At 39.4% G+C, this 17,570-nt stretch overlaps 1 protein-coding gene across 3 annotated transcripts in view; it reads left to right on the top strand.

The window, feature by feature from the left end:
* Positions 1–2,675: 2,675 nt before the first annotated feature.
* Positions 2,676–17,570, top strand: part of usp48 (ubiquitin specific peptidase 48) — a 33,725-nt gene continuing 18,830 nt past the window's right edge. The window contains exons 1-13 of one of the 3 annotated variants that reach the window (XM_084025476.1): positions 2,676–2,827; positions 3,303–3,440; positions 4,006–4,126; positions 4,346–4,487; positions 5,202–5,329; positions 5,968–6,092; positions 8,058–8,166; positions 13,335–13,468; positions 13,624–13,709; positions 13,883–14,062; positions 14,539–14,676; positions 16,201–16,350; positions 17,173–17,373. In XM_084025476.1, the coding sequence (XP_083881602.1) occupies positions 3,307–3,440; positions 4,006–4,126; positions 4,346–4,487; positions 5,202–5,329; positions 5,968–6,092; positions 8,058–8,166; positions 13,335–13,468; positions 13,624–13,709; positions 13,883–14,062; positions 14,539–14,676; positions 16,201–16,350; positions 17,173–17,373 (1,648 nt within the window). In that variant the 5' untranslated portion in view covers positions 2,676–2,827; positions 3,303–3,306. Of the gene's footprint in view, positions 2,828–3,106; positions 3,441–4,005; positions 4,127–4,345; positions 4,488–5,201; positions 5,330–5,967; positions 6,093–8,057; positions 8,167–13,334; positions 13,469–13,623; positions 13,710–13,882; positions 14,063–14,538; positions 14,677–16,200; positions 16,351–17,172; positions 17,374–17,570 lie in introns of those variants that run through there. The other 2 variants (XM_084025475.1, XR_014598219.1) reach the window with 2 other exon arrangements.

Here is a 17,570-nt window from a genome sequence, read left to right as displayed (position 1 = left end):
TGAAAGTTGAATCAGAAAACATCCAAGTACAGACTCACAACTTGTATTCATGCCATTTTACTCGTTCGTGTGTTTCGTTTGAATTGTTACTGACGGCTCTGAGACGTTTAAACGTTGAGACATTATTCAGAAAAAAAGTATAATGTCAAACTCCATTATGCATGTGATTGGTCTGTAATGAAGCGTGTAATGTTAACTTCCTGTAAAGATATTATTTTCATAGATTACTTGACGGAGTTTGGCGTGACATCACCGGGTAATTCTTGTAGGAATTTGTTGGGGTCCGTTTTAAATATTACCACTCTGGATGTGAACATAAGGCATATGATCAATATCTGAACCCACGCAACTAAATGTTTAAACAAAGTAACGTTGTCTCGTTGTGTAATACATATAATAGTGTAATAAGTGTAATACATATAGTGTAATAAATGTAATTCATATAATAGTGTAATAAGTGTAATACATATAATAGTGTAATAAGTGTAATATATAGTGTAATAAGTGTAATACATATAATAGTGTAATAAGTGTTATACATATAATAGTGTAATAAGTGTAATACATAATAATAGTGTAACAAGTGTAAAACATAATAGTGTAATAAGTGTAATGCATATAATAGTGTAATAAGTGTTATACATATAATAGTGTAATAAGTGCAATAAATATAATAGTGTAACAAATGTAATACATATAATAGTGTAATAAGTGTAATAAAGGCGTTTTTACCTGAGGAGCGGTGGAGACGTGGTTGAGCTGAGGGATCCGCGCGCGAACCTGACTATTGCGGCAGGCTGTGAGTCTCCGCGAGCAGGGGGGCGGGGCCTAGTCCATTCATCTCCTCAGCCTCGGCGGTCAGACAACGTGCTGCATTCACAGACAATCCGCCTCGTGCCAGTTGCGAAGTTGTTTCCCTTAGGCAACCCTGGCCCTTGGCTTCACTTTTCAGAACGGGAGTGTTGCCGACTGTGTCACCCCATGTACATTGCATATTTTCATCAACACGTTTTAGTAATATGCCACTGATTCAGCAAAGGCTGGACATTTGGAACAATATGGAAGATTGTATTATCTACACATCTTATGATGTGATAAACAGTCCAGAGACTGAGAGGCATTTAATCGCAGCAATGATAAAGGAACAGGCAGCAATCCTCATGTTGGAGAAGAAGTAATGTGTGAATGCTGGATTATATCAAAGGGTGTTATGAAAATGGTCATGCATTCATTTGCTAAATCAGTCTATTAAATTGTTTCCCTTTCACTATAGGCAGTACATTGCTGATATTTGCAACAGACCTGACAGGAATCACTGCAAGTATCCTTATGAATCACTTTTTACTCGTTACTGTTGACCATAGATCAGCATTTGTAATCATTAAGAAATGAGCACTCCATTATTTTGTGCTAGAAAACCCTGTTTGATTTATCAGTAATGGATCAAGCAAGTTGCTGTAAATGGTATAACAACTGTATTGTGAGCCAAAGGCAATCCTTAAAGGTAATATCAAACTGCCCTCTTCAGAAGATGTGCAATGCTGCAGCGCAGACACACGTCCCTCAATGATTGATAGGACAGCTAAGCTGATTATATCAGCAGCTGATGCAAAGAGAAGGCCAACACTCCATTTAACTGCTTCATTAACTGTCACAATTAGATTAATATGTTTAGGCCTATAGCCAATATGCGAGAGCAGACCAGGACATAAACAACACATTTTCTGAATGGAAGCCTCAGTGACAGGAGTTTTAGTCTTGTTCTACATTACTGGGGTAAATCATGAGCAGATTGTTTTAAATGAATTTGAAAAAAAAATGTTTTTTTTCCTTATTAAATAAGGGGAAAAAAATCAGTCATCAGGTACAGTATGTGGCCAAAGAAAGTGAGTCGCCTACAGACTCTCTGCGGATTGAACCAAGTAGCAGGAAGTACACAAAGTAACAAGCTACAAACAAAATTAAATTAAGTATTGATTGTTATTTATAATTCAAATTCAAGCCTATTTGCCCCCATTAAAATAGGTCACTTAATATCATGCAAATAATGTATGTTAACCCTCTTTTTAGAGACGTTAAACATGGGGTGAAATTGACCACAAGGATGACAGGAGGGTTAAATAGGCTACATATATTTTAATATCACTTTAACAATGTTGTGAAATGAGTTTGTGTCATTCACATTTAACAACAAAGTTAGTCACCAGCTTGAAAATAACTCACATGTTCACTTTTATCATGATCCATACCAATATCAACGTTGGTCTCCTTTCCAATTATAAACTCAATGCAAACACAAAATGCACATTTAGAAATTGCTATGGATAAACGCACTATAGCAGGGAAAGCTCCACTTTAGGCTACGGATTTAAAAAACTGTGTTTTTTAGTTATCACAGTTTTATTAATATTAAGTACGGTATTATTATTTTATTATAGAATCATTATTATAGTTTGAAATGTAACTAAATTGTGTCCTTTTTTATTCAAAAGCAGCCAAAGATAAAAAAAAAGTATTGAGATCACAAAATGTGAACAGAACTGACACATTTGAAACAATAACATGTTTTATGTCGAGAGCACAGACAGCAAAGCATTGAAGTCTAACACGGACAGGAGGCCTCTGAAGGCTCCACATGAATCCTTACGTTCCTCTCCAGTCACAACAAAGAGACGTCGGTTACGTCACTTGTAGACGTCGTGTTGATTTTGAGCGGAGAAATAATTTATTTATAAATTGACGCAAGGGCGCTAAATCTAAAATAAACCGTGAATAAAATGTGAAAACACATTAAATATTTTTGGTGAAGCAGCTGCACGCATGAAAGGTTCGATAATATTTGACCTTAACACAATAAACTCGTCACGTTAGCGTCAGGTAGCGTTAAATGGAAAATGCAGGGGAAATGACTTGCTAACACTGCCGGTCGGGCTAGCTACATTTTAGCTAGCTAGCTAACGTTAGCACGAAGGTAGTCCTTACTCCTGGCGTTACTCCGTAAATACCGTTGTCGGGATTTGTTGTATTTCAGCGCACTGTGGTTGCGATATGTGGTGTGTAATGCTCACTTTTAAATGCAATAGCGTAGTGGTTGTACTAGTGAGCTAATATTAGCTGGCTAGGTTACGTAGCACCACATAGCTAACGGTAGGTTACTTTGTAAGAACCAAGCTATGGCCTGCAAGAACTTACTTGTTAGCCGGCTATATTAGCATTCCTGGAAACAGTTTGGCTAACCTTAGGCCGTAGCATTGTTGCTTTTTCGACTCGTATACTTGACTGTGGTTAACGTTACATCGTAGGATTATGGCGCCCCGCTTACAGCTGGAGAAAGCGGCTTGGCGTTGGGTGGAGACGGTGAAACCAGAAGAAATAAGGCTGGAGCATATCGAGCTAGCATATCGCGTCAATCTCCCGGCCTGCAAGAGAGGAACCTGCAGGTAACGTGTACTTACAATCTTACAAATGTTTAGAAAATGATTATTTGTTGTGCTGGTATGTGTCAGTAAAGAATGCCACAAGCAGATATTTTTATTTTATTTTAAAGTTGAGGGCTAAGCGACCAGTTCCGCAGAAGGATGCTTATGTGCATCAGGCGTCTGATTTGTTTGATTGCTTGTGGACAAGCGTTCGTAGCATGCAGGGCAGCTCCGTGGATTTAGTCTCAGAGGTCATGAAGATCCGCGGCACACTTCAACTCGCCATACCACAAAATATCTCTGCTATAACGTTCTACTGGTAGAAAGGAAGCACAACAGCGAGCACGTATTACTTACAGTTAAAAGGATTTCTGAACTTTATCTTACGCTGGGGCTCCTAACTGTATGTAACAGGCTCGTTGGGATTGGGTGTTTAGGGCTTGTATGCAGAACATAATTAATCTGTAATATCTTCAGAAGGAGTTTGACATGACCTTCGTCTTTACTTAAGACACGGATGCAGTTGCATTCTTCAAAAGTATGTGTTAAGAGTGGTAAGGCTAATAATGATGACTTGCTCTTGCAGGAGGAACTGTAAAGGGAATCCCAACTGTCTTGTGGGTATTGGTGAACAGGCTTGGCTTGGGGATATTGATGAAAATGCTTTCCACAATATTGACGACCCAAATACAGAGCGTCGAGACAAGGTATTTCTTTAATCAGCCACACATACTGCAAAAAATCCTCGCTTGTCTTGTCTCAGATCACAAATCTGTTGTTGGTGAACTACCAAAGTCCTGTGTGGAAGCTGTCGAAAGGCCAAAGATGGGACAATAAGAGCCAGTTCATCATCTCTCTCTCTCTCTCTCTCTCTCTCTCTCTCTCTCTCTCTCTCTCTCTCTCTCTCTCTCTCTGTCCTCTTCCAGAACACATTTGTTGGCCTGACCAATCTGGGTGCTACATGTTACGTCAACACATTCCTGCAAGTGTGGTTCCACAACCTGGAGCTGCGTAGGAGCCTCTATCAGTGCCACAATTCCAGAGCACAGGAACACAATATTGAATCTGGTATAACTGAAAACTAAATACTGGTAATGCTTCTTTATATTTGTGCATATCCTGATTTTAAGTCAGCACATTGTAGGCAGATTTTTGTGCATACACTTTGAGTAGTGCATGTAGCGACTGCTTCCAGTGTTATCCTTGGGTTTCACTGTCACCGTCAGGGAGACTCAGGCTTGCCCTGTGCTCAGTACCGATAGGTGGGAAAGTTCAAGACTTTAGACATAACTAGTCTAAACAAGCCGAAGCTAGACTTTATTAAATCCTTTACCAATATGCTGATCTCTTGTATCTTGACAGGATACCAAATCAGGATAATGCAATTTTTAAAGTTTTGAAAGGATCCTAATTGGGTCCAACTAGAATAACCCAAACAAATATAATATTCATTGAGATTGTTTGACATTATTATTATTGAGCTTTGTGCCAAATACTACCGCTACACAAACATTTTTTCTCATTCATATGCTTTTGATCAAATTTGCTAACAGACATGCAACTAACAGAGCAATAATATCTGTCTTGTTGGAAGTAATACAAGTGAACTAAACATAAAGATCACCATATTGTTGATGGCTAAATTAATTTGTTTGCACATGGGAATTGGCAATCTCAAGTTTTTCTCAAATATTGTCATTATTATTTGACAGCCCACTTACATATAAGCTAGTGTTCAAGAAGCATTTCATTGTCTCAGACAGACATCTCTCTCTTTTCCAGATTACGAGCCTGAATCCATCTGTGAGCATCTGCAGTATCTGTTTGCACTTCTGCAGAACAGCAACAGAAAATACATCGACCCCTCAGGGCTGGTCAAAGCACTGGGCCTGGACACGGGACAGCAGCAGGTAAATCACAACATGAAAACCTACAATGATCATTATTTACCCTTCATTCACCAGCATACACATCACCTATAGACAATAATGACATAATGAATACAAAGGGGATAACAGATGATTGATTAACAAATCATATACAAGGACACATAGAAGTAATTGGACAGCATGAAGAAAATAGGAAGAGGAGTGAGAAAAGAAATAAAAATAAACAGAGGGTTTGGATTCGTTTCAGGGTGAGTTTGGTTTTGTATAAATCATTTCAGTCACGCATACATGCTCACTTAAATGCTTATGTGCATTTCACTGGTATCCTTTCTTTTTTCCTCTATTTGGAAGACTTGTGTTCAGTATTTCTTCACGTCTGACTGTCCAACGTTGTATGATATCGCCTCAATAAATAAATAGCCATCAGCAGCTATCAGAGTCCAAAGTGATGTCTTGAAATTGATCCAACTGTCAAAACAGAATTTCAGGTGATCAATTCGATGGTTAACAAACTATTAGTTTCAGGATTAGGCAGCAGATTTGACACACAGAATGGGAACACCAGCATGTTTACTAGTGGATGGTTTTGGAGACCTGCTTACAGTGCATTGAATTCAAACAGAATTGTTCCTTATCTGCTGACTGGGTCTGATTTTCAGGATGCCCAGGAGTTTTCAAAGCTCTTCCTGTCTCTATTGGAGGACACGCTGTCGAAGCAGAAGAACCCTAACCTACAGAACGTCATCCAGCGGCAATTCTGTGGACAGTTCTCCTACGTTACTGTGTAAGACCACTCAACCCTGACACAAGTTTTAACCAAAGTGAAAAAGTGACATGATAAAGTGTCGGACATCAGAACTCTTCAGAATGTCACAATTTGTATTTTTGTTAACTGTGTGCTGTTGCTGCTGAAGTCTGAAGATGTTTCAGGCATTTCTGAATAAATCGGCAAAAGTGAATGATATTGTGGCAGATGTCGCAATATTCAGCTCTGTTTTCTGGAAGAATTGAGAGAAGCAGAAGGTTGCCAGCAGGCATGTCCATCTTTTTATCCACGTCGGAGATGAAAAGATAATACTGGCTTGTCAAGCAGGTGAGGGAAATACACTATATTGCCAAAAGTATTGGCTCACCTGCCTTGACTCCCATATGAACTTAAGTGACATCCCATTCTTAATCCATAGGGTTTAATATGACGTCGGTCCACCCTTTGCAGCTATAACAGCTTCAACTCTTCTGGAAGGCTTTCCACAAGGTTTAGGAGTGTGTTTATGGACTTTTCGACCATTCTTCCAGAAGTGTATTTGTGAGGTCACACACTGATGTTGGACGGGAAGGCCTGGCTCTCAGTCTCCACTCTAATTCATCCCAAAGGTGTTCTATCGGGTTGAGGTCAGGACTCTGTGCAGGCCAGTCAAGTTCATCCACACCAAAATCTCTCCTCCATGTCTTTATGAACTTGCTTTGTGCACTGGTGCACAGTCATGTTGGAACAGGAAGGGTCATCCCCAAACTGTTCCCACACCACCCATTCCATGAAGTTCTCTATACTGTTCTTGATCTAATCTGAAGGCCACATGAAGTTTGGATGTCTGTAGTGATTGACTCTGCAGAAAGTTGGTGACCTCTGTGACCTATGTGCCTCAGCATCCGCTGACCCCGCTCCGTCATTTTACGTGGTCTACCACTTCTTGGCTGAGTTGCTGTCGTTCCCAATCACTTCCACTTTGTTCTAATCCCACTGACAGTTGACTGGAATATTTAAGAGCGAGGAAATTTCACGACTGGACTTGTTGCACAGGTGGCATCCTATCACAGTACCACGCTGGAATTCACTGAGCTCCTGAGAGCGACCCATTCTTTCACAAATGTTTGTAGAAACAGTCTGCATGCCTAGGAGCTGCTTTTATACACCTGTGGTGTATCTCTTGTGATACTCACCCCCACTAAGGATGTTTCTGAGCATCCTGCCTTGTTGGATTTTACATCTATTGCAGATGCACAAGGCTTTGTGTCAAAACTATCTTCTTGTTGCATTACTCGTCTTTGCCGAAGTATCAAAAGGCATTAGTCTGGCAATTTGGCAGCATCACAAAAATACAAGGTGTTTTTTGGTCTTTCTGTTCTCACATAAAATAAGTTAATAACTATTTGGGCATTTACTTTTGTGTGTGTGTGTGTGTGTGTGTGTGTATATATATATATATATATATATATATATATATATATATATATATATATATATATATATATATATATATATATTACATTACAGGTTCCTCTTCTACATTTGACTTGAATATTAAATAGGAACGTGTAAACTTTGTGGAGGGAAGAGAGGTCAAAGTCATGCTGTCTGGGAAAATGGTCAACAGCCAATTAATTAACATTTCTTAAGGGAGATTGAAACCTTGTTGTTAAGTAACTGAGCAAGCTAGATATTAGGTATTTATATTAGGCTTACTTTAGTAAAGTTTTATGAGTCATCGATCCAGAATCATGCAGTGGTATCCAGTTTATTTTATTTATTTATTTTTTTTGGTTTGACTTAACTTCTATAATAGATGTAGTAATCTTATGTATTAAACTAAATACAAGGATTCAGACACACACCATACTGAATTGAAATAAATCCAATTGAAAAATGCATTTTAATTTATCATTACTGGAAAAAATTATTTTAGCCAATACAAAAAGTAATTGTCTATGCTCTGGTGGAATCTGATATCTTGGTTTGGCTGTTTTCCAGCTGTAACCAGTGCGGACGATCATCTGCCCTGCCGTCCCGGTTCTACGAGCTGGAGCTGAACATCCAGGGCCACAAGAACCTCACAGAGTGCGTCACGGAGTTCCTGAAGGTAGATTTCATTCCCTCCACTCAGGCCTCGAGGCGATCAGCCACTCATTGCGACGAGACTGAATGAGACTTTCACCTGTTGGAGTTTGGAGGCAGAAAAAACAATGGATCTTGTGAATGCTAATCAGACACACACAAAAAAGAAAACATTTTCAAAAGTATTTAAGGAGGAGAGACTACACTTAGTGATTATTCTCATTTATTTTTAAGACAAAAAGAATGCCGTTTCCTTTTACAGCAGCTAAAGCGTATGGGTCATTCCGTGTCATTTCATCAAATGCCTCCCACCTGACCATCTCAGAATGTCCTGAAAAAATTCAAGTACAAAGACACACTTGTTAATAGGACAAATCCAAAATATTAGGTCTCTACTGTCAACAGTTTTCTCATGAAACATCATTGAATGAAGGGTAGTTTAGACGGTTTTTGGCATCATACTCTGAAAAGCCATTTTTAAACAGCAATATCTGGAAAACTATCTCACCTGTGGCCTTCAAAATTTCTACAGTGTATATCTGTTACTAAACGCCTCCAGACATGAAATATCAGGGATGTAGCTCAATGATAACCTAGTATGTTAGGTACTTAAAATGTGGCTTGTTGAAATAAAGTAGTACATTTGAAGAGTGGCTGAGCTCCCATTTTTGCAGATAAAAGACTTCTATCACTTCTGCCTCTATCTCTGGTGTTAGCTTAAACATTCTACAAAATATGGTCTCTCTGAGATGATTAGTTTCACAGATATTAAGGCTCAAAAATGGAAGTCAACACATCTTTGCCCAACTTCAGAGCCATATTCCAAAAAACTGACAACAAGTATCGGGTCCAAACTTACTTTTTTTGAAAGATCATATTCTTGTTAAAATCATATTAAAAAATCGGGAGGGTGTTTTGCCTCATTTTGTCGCAGTGATTTTTTAAAGATCCTGATATTGGTGGGGTTTTTGTGGCCGGTTTTGGTACTGCATGTCCTAACAGCCCACTAGTAAACATCACAGGAGGGCAATTCAATTGTGTTTTTTACCATTTACCAAAGACTTACATGTGACTAAATGCTACTGATAAATTTAGCCTCATGCAAACATTAAAATGTAGCACAGTTGTAGTTACAGAGGCAATAAGTCCTTGAATGTAAGTTAAACATGGTGAAAGCAGCTTTTAATGTCTTAAACCATGAACAAACATGATAGCATAATATTGAAGAGTGTACATTTTGTCATACTAGTATATAAATTACACAACCAAAATAAAATAATGATCTCCAAAGTTTGATATTGAATAACAGTTTGTCTCTATGCTCGCTATGAGGGATCACACATTTTTCATCTTTTAGATCCAATTCCTTCGTCACATTCATTAATTTGTGTAATGGGAATTTTGGATGTTTGTACTTTATAATCAGAATATTTGTCAGGCTGACTCGATCCGCATCTCCTGATCTGACTGTTATGCTATGACGAAAATGAATGCCTGTTTGTAGATGATATGAACATGAGTGCCACATTGACATAAAATAATTTCAGGACTATGACGCCTGTGTTCTGTAAATCTTGACCTTGCCTGTACATCTTGTCTTTGTAAGATAGGACATGATCCGTCCTTTGGTTCCTCCTCCTTAAAAGGGAGATTGTTGTTGGACTCAGGGTCGTTCCTGCTGAGTCTGAACCTTTGCATCAGAAGGCAGGGGTGAACCTCCTCTGCAGATTAGAATACTTAGTGGAATAAACCTCGGAGAAAAAGCAGATCCTGGTTGTTGATCTTTATTGGGCAGATTCATTTTTCCACAACATTTGGCAGTCACTTTACAAATTGTCTAATGCACATCTCTGCTCTGTTGTGCTCATCTTTTTTGATGGCATACATGCACCCAGTTTCTGTAGAGGGAACGTCAATCCTTGCAATTCTATGCTGCAGTGGGACATTGCACATGTCTTCTCTTCTTGGCCAGTAGAAACTCTTGGCAGGGTCATGTGGGTGCATGAACTGAACCAGTACATCTTCATCTTCATCTTGAACATCTCTGATACTTCCCATCCACCGAGGCATTTTGAGGGCCGGTTCGGAGCCGGTGCCCAATCGCGAACCAGTTCTTCCTGTTTCCACAGACAAAGAGCCGGCTCTCGGCCTGGAAAACTGGTTCCCGAGCGGCCCCAACTCTTTGCTGGGCTGGAACTGGGCCCGGCTTACGTTAGGGGGTGGGGGCGGGGTTAACGCTCGAGGCAACGGGGGAAAATACGCCGCTGCGGAGTGCGGAGTTTTACTAACGTTACTGTTCCCGGTAAGTTTCACTTTTAAAATGTTTCACCTCGTTGCTAACCAACGACACATTTCTGTTTAGTTGACCAAGCTAGTGATTACGTTCGTAACAGCAGCAACTAGTGGCTTTGCTTCCTCGGGTAATGTAAGCTGACCGGCTAGCTAGCCAGCTAGCGTGATATTGCTAACAACAACGTTAGCATGCCACTTTCTGACTGCCGTTGGCTCACTAAACGTTACCAACTACCAACGTGACTTAACATCTGTGTTTGCAGCGTCGTGGAGACGTTTGTGATTAAACCGCTGATCTCTGGTTTGTGTTTGTAGAGCTGTCGGACATCGGCGATATTGAACGGAGGTCCAACCTGCAGATGACTAAACATCAAACACTCCGATCTATTGATCACACACTGTTCTACACTTTAAAAATGTTTGTGATTTTAGTATTTTGTGTATTTTATTGTTATTGTATTATTTGCCAAAATAAACACTTTTTCTGAAGAGACATGTCTGCTATGCTTGAAATTAGCGCTGCGGGGAAACCTCAGACGTATTCAGTGACGTAATGACGTGGCTCTCTGGGCTCTCTAGCCGGTGGAAACGCAAACAGGTTCTCGAACGGTTCGCTAGTTGAACCAATTGCGAACCAGCACGGCACCGGCCCGGCTCTTGAACTAGGTTCGCGTTGGTGGAAAAGGGGTAATAGTGAGCATAGAGACAAACTGTTATTCAATATCAAACTTTTGAGACTTTTCTACTGTAATGTAAAATCTTTATGCTGAAATTAAGATTATTATTTGATTTGGTTGTGTAATTTATATACTTAAAGTATGACAAAATGTACAGTCTTCAATATTATGCTGTTTGTTCATGGTTTAAGACATTAAAAGCTGCTTTCACCATGTTTAACTCACATTCAAGGACTTATTGCCTCTGTAACTACAACTGTGCTACATTTTAATGTTTTCATGAGGCTAAATTTATCAGTAGCATTTAGTCACATGTAAGTCTTTGGTAAATGGTAAAAAACACAATTGAATTGCCCTGCTGTGATGTTTACTAGTAGAATATTAGGACATTAGGGCAGTACCAAAACCGGCCACAAAAACCCCACCAATATCAGGATTTTAAAAAATCACTGCGACAAAATGAGGCAAAACACCCTCCCGATTTTTTTAATATGATTTTAACAAGAATATGATCTTTCAAAAAAAGTAAGTTTGGACCTGATACTTGTTGTCAGTTTTTTGGAATATGGCTCTGAAGTTGGGCAAAGATGTGTTGACTTCCATTTTTGAGCCTTAATATCTGTGAAACTAATCATCTGAGAGAAACCATATTTTGTAGAATGTTTAAGCTAACACCAGAGATAGAGGCAGAAGTGATAGAAGTCTTTTATCTGCAAAAATGGGAGCTCAGCCACTCTTCAAATGTACTACTTTATTTCAACAAGCCACATTTTAAGTACCTACCTTACTAGGTTATCATTGAGCTACACCCCTGATATTCCATGTCTGGAGGCTATTATTAACAGATATACACTGTAGAAAATTTGAAGGCTACAGGTGAGATAGTTTTCCAGATATTGCTGTTTAAAAATGGCTTTTCAGAGTATGATGCCAAAAACCGTCTAAACTACCCTTCATTCAATGATGTTTCATGAGAAAACTGTTGACAGTAGAGACCTAATATTTTGTATTTGTCCTATTAACAAGTGTGTCTTTGTTCTTGAATTTCAGGACATTCTGAGATGGTCAGGTGGGAAGATTTTCAGAAATTTGATGAAATGACACGAAATGACCTGTATATTACTTGTCCTGTCTGGAGAAGATATTGATTGCATTAAACATGTTCTACTTTTATTTAGATGCTTTCCCTTAGAATAATGGGCCCGTCAATTTAAAATGTACAGCACAAATGTAAAACACCGCCGTTCTAGAGTGCCTAATCAGGTACAGTATAACGGCTTGGTTTGGCAACCTCTCTGTGCAGTTAAAAAACAAACTGTTTCAATTGATTCATACTGCATGGAAAATTATTGGTGTCGAGGAGCACTTATCCATGTAGAGTATTTAAGAAACAGGCTACTTTGAGACAAGCCAATAGGATCGTTAGTGACACGAGTCACATTCTGCTCACAGAGTATGAGCTGCTGCCCTCTGGTAGGAGGTTTAGAGTTCCTCGCTGCAGACTAAACCGATTCAAAAACTCATTTATTCCTGTGTCTATTAAGCTTCTAAATAGTGGCATAAAAGCCAGAATAGGGCCGGGTTAGCGTTCGTCAAGGCTATTGTTGCACTCAAGTTAGTGACGATAGTTTATTTATATTTATTATTATTTTTAACAGTTGTTGTCACCTCGTGGATATTTATTTATTCATCAGAAATGTGTTGAGAATGCACTGTGTGGCATCATGTTGTGTATTATACACCACTAGGGTCATTTAAATATTTGTTGTATTGTATCTGTATCATGTTGTATATGTTGTTTTTTATGGCTGCACCATGGGTGAAGTGCCCAAGACAAATTTCCAATAAAGTTGAAAGAGACACTGTTGCGGCATTATGCCGCAAACCAAAGTTCTTCATAAACGGTGAATCTCTGCGTAAAAACGCCTAATATCAGCTGATCAATTGCCGAACCCATAACTTGATCACAATGTAGCAACAAACGTCAGTTAAGCCAACAGAAAATAGAATTAAAGACCTTTCTCAAAACATTTCAAATGGATGGATATAATGCTTTGAAATGCTGCTACAGAGCTCACCGAGCCAATGAAGAACAGAAACTCCCCCTTTTATTTCTATCAATTAAAAAAAATGTATTAGCCGTTTAGTTGCTGTTATCGGAGAGAACCAAACCAGTTGTAACATGTGTCTGTGTTGTTGCTGTGCTTTCCCCTCCTCCCTACAGGAGGAGAAGCTGGATGGAGAGAACCGCTACTTCTGTGAAAGCTGTCAGACTAAACAGAGCGCCACCCGAAGGATCAGACTGCACAGCATTCCTCCGACCCTCAACCTGCAGCTCATGCGCTTCGTCTTTGATAGGTCAGTCTTTGTAGTACTTCATTAAGCCCTCATCAAGGAAATGTTATTTTCTTACAACCAGTCAGGGGTTTAGTGTTGCTCAAGGACACCTTGGCAGTGCCAATTCCTACAGACTGAGCTATGATATGATGTATGATGATCTGTGTGTTCCTCAGACAAACGGGCCACAAGAAGAAGCTCAACACCTTTATCAGTTTTCCAGAGCAGCTGGACATGGGGCCTTTCTTGGAAGGAAAAGAAGGTATTAGCACTATGACTGTTGCACTTTCCCTGAACAATCACTGCTTAATGACGTGTCAGCGAGGGTGTATGATCATTTTTAAGGGTTAACATATTTTGATGATTATCAGGATAATATTGTGAATTGTAATTACTTTGGCCAGAATAATTGCCATTAAATGTTCATATCTCCAGACCAGAAGTGTGTTTATGAACTGAGTGCAGTGCTGATCCATCGGGGCATCAGTGCCTACTCCGGCCACTACATTGCCCATGTGAAGGACGCTCGTACCGGGGACTGGTACAAATTCAATGATGAGGAAATTGAGAAGATGGAGGGCAAGAAGCTGCAGCTTGGCATTGAGGAGGACATTGGTGAGTAGTAGCAAATGGACACTGTATAATTCCACCTTCCTGATATCTTTAGCTACTTAATATACATTAACACAAACATAACACATTCGTGTTATGTTTGTGTTATGGCTTTTTTCCAATTGTATTCAATTTATTGGGATGTTATTTACTTTAAACTACAGTTAACAAGTTTATTTGTTGAAAATGAATTATAAGCGGATTCACAACTATACTGTATAGTGTTTTTTATATACATATTATGTACATACTTTACATATATTTTATAGGTCATTATTTTATACTTTAATACCTATTTGATTTTTACTAATGTGTATAGGACTTTATCTATTTGAGTAGATGATTCTATCTTTCTGTCTTTTCTTGTCCACTTTCCCTTTCTTTGTTACCTTCCTTCCTAACCTTCGGATCATGTCTGTAAATGTAAACCCTTTCTCAAAGTTGTTGCTCTTCTAAATATATGTATTTTTGGTTCACAGCTGAGACAGTGAAGTCCCAAACGCGAAAACCAAAGTGCGGTAAAGGCTACCACTGCTCCAGAAATGCCTACATGCTTGTGTATAAGATCCAGGAGGAGGAGAATTTAGATCCCTCCTTGACCAATGTCGAGGTGCCAGGTGAGAAGTAGAATTGTTGCTGCTAACCTGTGCCCATGTCGCGTAGCATGCACACATTTTGACATCAACATACGCTAGTATGAGTTGCAATGGATACAAAATATTGTTAAGAGACATGGAATAAGCTCTATACCAATTGAAACTGACCAATGACATTTTATCTGGTGCAATTGATTTTAATGTCATGATGCTACACTGTGAGGACCTAGAAGTTCTTGCAGGAAGGAAGATTAATCTATCTAATCTATACAACCAATGTGCTTATGATTACATTTTTTACAATTGAATACCAGTGTAAAAAGACTGTTGCAAGTAAAATTATGTCTGTCTTAAAAAATGTATGAAAATAAACTTAAGGTATTAAATATGAAAGTATAATCATGCAGAATGGCCCATTTCAGTATGATACATATATCGATGGTACACTCTGTGACCCAAACAGCTGTCTGTGTCTGTGTCTACTAGGGCTGGAACAGTACATAACATTCATCACGAATAACATCACAAATTCGCCGCTCCGCGACGGCATAACACGGCTTCTTACATAGACAATGAATGGGAACATTCCCTCCGCTATGAACTCAGGCAGGACGCTGTTTAGTTTCCCGGTGTGTCAGGGACTTCCACAACATGTACAAAGCAGTAATAGTGTTTATTACGGCCATGAATGATGAAACATTATCGGTGTAAATGCAGCGGGTGCCGGTCGCATTTCTCTCTCACCCCGACCGCAGTACGTCCCCGATCCCAAACTGCTCGGCGATCCCTCGCCACATAGTAGCCATGCGGACCGGATGGCTACTATTGGCTAAAGTTTGGCTCAAGTGAAAAATCGTAGACTAGAGAAGTAAGGGTTCGGTACAGTGGGAAAAACAGAACATGTTTTATTTTTTTGGTTCATTTATTTTGAAAATCATTAATATTCAACAGTTGCTTATTGGCCATAGTTGTTACTTTAACAATTAAGCACTCAAATACATACATATTGTCATAAAATGAATAAACCACAGAAATGTGAACGTAAAAAATAAAACGTAACCCAATTTTCCCGTGGGGATCAAAAAATACTTCTGATTGTGTCATCCTCCATCATAACACTCTGACCTGTTAATAATTCCAACGATACACATGTGAAGACACATTGTAGTACTTTGATAATATACTTCTGTTCTGATTGCTGTGAGGAGAAGGACTCGTCGCTGTCCTGTCCGTTTTTGTTTCATTACACTAATCGACATATTCAGGTGATGCCGTCGTAAATTACATTTTATATCCAGACAGCAGCAATTCACGCCTGGTGCATTTGTGTCGCCAAAGTGGTCAGGTTGGCATTTCCTGTGTTTGTGTGTAATGAGTCCTTATTCCTTGACACAATCAAAGATGGCAGCCGGACAAGGAAACAGCGATCCTTTCTGGTGGCATCAAGGAATTAAGACATGTCTTTCTAGACAGATGTGGTTTAATACCTAAACCGGACCAGTCACCTTGTCTGATGGTTTCTTTCGCCTCTGTCCTGTCTCTTAGCCTTCCTTCAGAGGTTGGTGGACCAAGACAACCATAAATTCGAGGAGTGGTGCAATGAGATGGCGGACATGAGAAAACAGAGCGTGGATAAGGGCAAAGCCAAGCATGAGGAGGTGAAGGAGCTCTACGAGCTTTTACCCGCAAGAGACGGTCGGTAAAAACATTTCCTAATCACCCACAGTCCACTTCACAGAAACACTAGAGCAAGTGTAAATGTTTGTTGTGAATTTCATTACTGACAGTGTAACAAAGGGTCATCAAAGTGCTTGTACAACAGCTCCCCTGTCTGTAGTTATACTGCAAGTGCAACACAACACTCTACTGAACCAGGACCATTTGGGATTTTTGCTAAAAGGAAATGTCTTGATGTTGTGCCTGAGGATGATACCAACCGTTTCCACCCTTAGTTACAAATGAAGAAACAAATGGTTTCTTGATTCCTTACTTAACGTGTGTATACATGGATATATGAAGGATAATGGGGACTATGGATGCATCGATACCAGTGGTCTAATACTGTGCTCATGTACTCATAAAACTACTCTGAAACATCCACACCCGACACCACTGCAGCACCGTGATGTTCACCTCTCATCAGCTGAGCCTAATAATCCACCCAGCTGCAACAATAATGATGTACAACTATGTTAAATCCATCATTTATCTCCAGCTGCAGTATGAAGCTAAACAGTCAAAGTGTACAGCAACTCCGCTGTCTGTAATACTGCAGTATGTAGTAAGTACAATACAGCACTTTGAACCAGGACCATTTGGGACGTTTGCCAAAAGGATGTGTCTTCATTTCTCCTGTGTTAGTTGCAAAATAAATAGTTGGGTTTTGATTCCTTACTCAACATATTTGTATGTATGGATATGTGAGATATAATACACAGAAAGTCAGATGTTGTCACAGATTGAGTCTGCATTTAATAAATCCCATGTTTGACGTGTTTCTCTGCTTTCTTTCCCCAGGTGAACCGTATGAGTTTATCCCCCTAGACTGGTTGAAGAAGTGGCTAGAAGACTCCACTGCCACAAAAGAGATAGACAACTCTCTCTTCCTTTGTTCTCATGGCAAACTGCATCCAGACAAGGTGGGAGATTCCAAGAGGGTTTCCCTGCAAGCTGCTGAGCTCCTCTATGAGCGCTACAGTGGAGGGCCAAGGATGGACGGTAAGTCTCATCTCAAATCATCAAGACTGTTAGTGCTTCCAGTTCATTAGTTACTCAGTAGTTATCACACTGATATCTATTCTTAAACTCTAAACCTTTCTAACCAAATATGTACGTGTAATCAATTTTGCGTAGTTTTAAACATGCTCATACAGTGCATTTAGAAAGTATTTATACCGCTTCACTTTTTTCCACAT

Source organism: Eutrigla gurnardus (assembly GCF_963514095.1).
Source record: "Eutrigla gurnardus genome assembly, chromosome: 2".
Classification (NCBI taxonomy): Eukaryota; Metazoa; Chordata; class Actinopteri; order Perciformes; family Triglidae; genus Eutrigla; species Eutrigla gurnardus.
Note: the sequence above shows the minus strand (reverse complement) of the source record. Positions and strands in the feature narration are given on the sequence as shown.